Genomic DNA, 5,016 nt, shown 5'->3' with positions numbered 1-5,016 from the left:
CCCCCATCCTCACCATCCATGGCTGTCTGCCGCATTGACGTTGGCTCCACTGCTGATGAGCAGGTTAACGATATGAAAGTTTGCCCCACAGATGGCATTGTGGAGGGCAGTGATCCCTTCTTCATTCGGCTGACTGGGATCATTTACCTGCCAGAGACAAGAAAAGGGGGCAATAAGACCAATGCAGAGCTATGGAAGGTAAGTGCCCCATGCTGCAAGTACTTACCTCCTTCAATGCCTGAGTAACCACATCCAGCTCCCCGGTGAGTGCGCCATCCAATAATAAAATGAGTGGATCCAGGCGGGCATGGCGAGGGCGGGACTTACGCGGAGAATTCCGACCTTTCAGTGCTGGCCGCAGCTCCTAAAACAAAGTAAAATCGGACAGAAGAGGTGACCCCAAGGATTTCCATGGCTCCTCCTCCATAAATATGGCCACACCCCCTTCACTTACCAGACTTTGACCTCCACTGATCACTACAGGAACGGGAAGTTCCACTTCTCCCTGCAATTGAGCCGAAGCCCCCACTCTGGACTCGGAGGTATCCAGGAAGATTTGCACCGGGTCCTCTGCCGGTTTAGGTACAAAGCCTTCGTGTTTTTCTTCTTGCCGTGGCTCCTCAGGGATGGGGAGGATTTTGTAGTTTAGTTCCTCTGCACTGGGTTCCTCCTGCTTGGAGCTTCTTTTATTGTTGGACCCTTGAAGCTTCTCCTCGGCTTTTGGCTGCTCTGGGGCGGGAGCAGATTTGGGGGCGGCTCTCCCAAATAGCCGGCTCATGATTTGCTGGTACTGGCGGCGGTCGCTGGGCAGGGGAGGAGCCTGTGAGGTGTGTTCCTGCGAGCCCCGCCTCCTCAGTGGTCGGGGGATATCTTCCAGAACTCTCTGTACGTCCGCCATTTGTGGGGGGAGCTGCGGCTGAAGGCGGGTAGGGCTCAGTGGCCGAGGAACCTCTTCCGTTGCCGGTGGAGGTGGTGTGGGGGTCGGTATGTCCGGTATAACCGGTATAAATGGAGGCGGGGTGGCAGTACTCATGGGAGGGGCTGTGACATTGATCTGGGGGGGGATTTGGTGCTCCCAGAATGCATTCTGCAGCCGGAATATCATGGACAGAGGGAGGGGTCTGTGGGGCTGGGCTCGTCCAGGTGGGGGCACCGGAATCCTAGAGATTGGCTGCTGAGATGGAAAGGACCTGGGCAGGGTCCCCGAACCAGATTTCCAGCCAGGGTCTGGCCCCTGAGGGCCACGGTCTGCAGAAGAGAACTTGTACCCACGGGGGAGAGTGGAGGCAACATCACCCTGCAAGAGAAATAAATGTAAAGCGATGGCTGCCGGGAGGGGAAACAAAACCCCAAAATACCCCAAAGAAATGTCAAATATTGCAGATTACAGATAGAGCGGAGAACATGATGGCGCCCTAGAGTGTAGGGGAGTACCATGGGGTTCCGGTTTAACATAAATCACTAATACATACAACTAGGCACAACTGGGTAGTTCTTTTTGTCCCCCCAGCCTCCCCTTACATTAATCTGCCCCCCTCCCCGGCCTCCCCTTACATAGACAGACTGACATGAATAGCCAACACCTGGGCTCTTCACCTAGATAACCATCAACACAGGGGCAATAGATTCCTTGGTAATACCCCGGGGCTAGGTGACACCATCATGTGGCGTCACAAGAGAGACAATGTCTCCAACATATAGCATGTCGCACCCACAGACTCACCTTGCCTTTCATAGGTGCTGGGTCCAGGCTGCTCTCCCTCCAAGTTTTCACCACTGGCACTGCACCCAGAGATGCTCGCTCCACCCCTGAAAAGAAGAGGGGGGGACGTTGAGATGTAAAGGAGAACCCTGACCCCCATGTTACCCCCTTGTTACCCCAATTCACTTACTGTCCTGAGGGGGCTTCTTCTCATACACCAAATCCAGATCAGACTCATTCCAGCTGCGCTGCGGGGGGCGCCGGCGTAAAGAACTGACATCATCTGCCGAGAGACAAAAGGTGAGGTCAGCAAAAACACTCCATATGGGGGACCCCCCCACAAGTATAGGGGAGACCCCTTGTAATATATCCCCCCATCCCAAACACAGGGGGTGCTGGGTAATAATCTGAATAAAAGCCCCCCTCACCACAAAGTACACCGATTTCCGGGTAATAATCACTTATAGCCCGGCAGGGTCTGGAGGTTTTAGGGTATTTTATCCCCCCCCCCACCCTCCATGGAGAGGAGAATATGGGAGGTTCATGGGTAACAGACACTTATTATAGCGCCCCCTCCTGGCTAGGCAAGATTTGGGGTTTTAGTCTCTTCTCCCCAAATATTATCTCATTATTACATTATAACACTTTATTAGAAGTTTTATCACCTGAAAACCTGTGCGGGGCAAATCCTGGAGGCACCTCATAGGCTGAAGGTTGTCGCTGGGGTGGGGCCCAATCCGAGTATCTTGGAATGGGAAATTGCCCTTCTGGAACCGGAGAGGCTGACCGGACCCCCGTAGAGTAGTCATGGGAGGACAAGCGGGAGGAGGATGTAGATGGGGGGCGGTCGTAGTATTGGGGACGGGGGGAGGAAGGGCGCCCCCTAGGGGAGTGAGACAGACTGGACATATAGGGGTCTGAGCTCTCGGAGGGAAGAGATCTCCTGGTCATATTGGGGGAAGGGGTAGTAACAGTCAGTGGTGGCGTCTTGGGGACAGAGAGGGCGGAGTCCTGAGTGCGCAGCCAATTAGATTGCGGAGATGATCCAGTGGCCAATGAGGAGAGGGCTGAAGATGAGTGACTCCGGCGTGCAAGGGTCGGTGATAGTGCGGGAGCGGAGTTCTGCGAGCTGTGAACCTCTAAATACTGCAGGAAAGAAGAGAGAAAAGAGATGAGAGGGGAAATCTGAATATTCCCCCCAAGAGGAAACTTTTCTTATTTACCTCCCCCTTGGTGGGGCCGCTGGCACGGGGATGTGTAAGATAATCCCTGGCACAATCTCTGCTTTAGTCACTAATAGCTGAGCTCCACCGAACATTCACCTGATCCAATATTCACACCACAAAGATGTAATGAGAAAAGAGTTCAGAACCCAGTCAGGGCTCTCCAGGGGTCACCTGAACAAGCTGCGGACTTCTTTATATCAGATAATAGAACACGAACAGAATGATTCCGCCCCAACTGTATTGGTTTCATTTCCTGTCCCAGCAGCCAATACCGAGAAATCACACAAAGTGTACAATCGAATCTTCCGTCAATCAATACATCTCCCTAATCCTCCGCCAGATCCCTGCAGGACTTCACGTCAGACGATTCTCACTTCAGGGCCGATATCGGACGAGAATCTGACAGCGGCCATCCTGGTGGATCCACAAAGAACAATCGCAATGAAAGTGGAGCGAGCACAGCGGGGTGCCGTCATTCGGTGCTGTATTTCCCCTCTATAAGGTATTCCAGGAATATAAAGGAGCAGAGAATGTATCGGGGCTCTGAATCATTACACAGAAGATCCCCCTATGTACAGCGCTGTGCTATATGTTGGCGCTATATACATCCGCTATATTAATCTATACGGAGAGTTACAGAGGACCGGAAGATTATTCTCCCAAATATCAAACATTCTATAAGAGAACAACGAGCTCCCAAATCCCCGGAAATACTTCAAGCCTTCGGGATCCCCGGCCAGAAAGGGCCCCCATGGACCCCTTTATACAATTAGCAAGTGGTGGGTGAAGCCCCCTGGATGGCTCAGCCTGAACCCGCAATTCACCCTATTATTCATCCGCTCCTGAGATTTCCAGGTGACAGACCGGTGGCCATCATTGGGATTTTATTCCTCTTCCCCACATTTCCACTTCAATGTCCCAAATCCTGGAATATCTGCACCCCAACCAAATCTTACACCAATGTCACCCAATTCTCTGCCATATCGCTTCTTCCTGCCCCCACCCTGGGGTATCAAGAGTCTTTATTACCCCCTATAGCCCTCTGTGGTAATACAAAGCTACAATCCATTATAATCCATAGATCCTGTGTACAGCAGACATGGCAAGACAATATAACAACCCGACCATGGGACACAACACCCCCCATTCATCTGTTCTGTGCCCTATACCCGGGGTGCCCCCCACATTCATCTGTTCTGTGCCCTATACCCAGGGTGCCCCCACATTCATCCGTTCTGTGCCCCCGAAATAAGGAGCCATCAGGGTGGATATGGGTGGGTGACCCCAGAAATCACCAGACTGAGTCCCCCCAGCACCAGGATAGGGAGGGCAGGGGCAATAAATGCTTGTGGGTCTGCAGAGAGTTTGGGGAGAACTCTGCAGCCGGAAATGTTCTTTGTATCTCACCATTGTGTGGCGCTCAATTCCCAGCTTCTGTTTACAAGCAGCGGGGTCCTTCATTGGCTGCCTGTATGACGTTTTCACCTTCTATTGGCTGCCCTGTGCTGGGGATCTCAGGAATATTTCATTGTAGCCCAGAGATTACACCAATCACATCAGTGTATGGAAATAGGGGCGGAGCTATGCGCTGCAATATAATGATGGGGTCACAGGAATATCCGAGGATAGAAATGTCTCCATCACAATATTTGTGTCACCGGAGGCACGACATGTGACCTGCACATCCCCTCCTCCCAACCAATCGTGGCACTGCAGCCACATCAAAGCAGAGACAATTAGCAGTGAATTTGTTGCAGGTAAATTGCCGGTTATTATGGAGACGAGTAATAAATCCCAGCTGTAAAACGTCACGTTAAGATCAATCAGGAAAAATCTGCCCCAGAGCGGGAAATAAACAGACACACTCTGGGGGCAAAGAACAAAATGTCCACAAGGGGGCGCACACTGACCCCACTGAGCATTGGGCACAATTACATCCTGGGACACATTCACCCATGTACAAACTTCCTGCCTGATATTCACACTGGGGAATGTTGCCTGCAGATAGCTCACAGCAAGACGTGCAGGCTCTAGAAGTATTCCTGGACCCATGGAAAGCTGTGTATAGATACATTGGGGGGGGGGGGG

General features: G+C 52.1%; 1 protein-coding gene across 1 annotated transcript in view; it reads right to left on the bottom strand.

Moving 5' to 3' along the window:
* Positions 1 to 13: 13 nt before the first annotated feature.
* The window catches only part of PPP1R13L (protein phosphatase 1 regulatory subunit 13 like), a gene marked incomplete at its 3' end in the record, with an annotated part of 10,456 nt that continues 5,453 nt past the window's right edge, over positions 14 to 5,016 (bottom strand). The window contains 7 exon segments of the mRNA XM_072431455.1: positions 14 to 147; positions 227 to 364; positions 455 to 1,297; positions 1,724 to 1,809; positions 1,893 to 1,985; positions 2,368 to 2,848; positions 2,926 to 2,944. Of these exon segments, the coding sequence (XP_072287556.1) occupies positions 14 to 147; positions 227 to 364; positions 455 to 1,297; positions 1,724 to 1,809; positions 1,893 to 1,985; positions 2,368 to 2,848; positions 2,926 to 2,944 (1,794 nt within the window).

The sequence above is a fragment of the Pyxicephalus adspersus genome, chromosome Z (assembly GCF_032062135.1).
Source record: "Pyxicephalus adspersus chromosome Z, UCB_Pads_2.0, whole genome shotgun sequence".
NCBI classification, from domain to species: Eukaryota; Metazoa; Chordata; class Amphibia; order Anura; family Pyxicephalidae; genus Pyxicephalus; species Pyxicephalus adspersus.
Note: the sequence above shows the minus strand (reverse complement) of the source record. Positions and strands in the feature narration are given on the sequence as shown.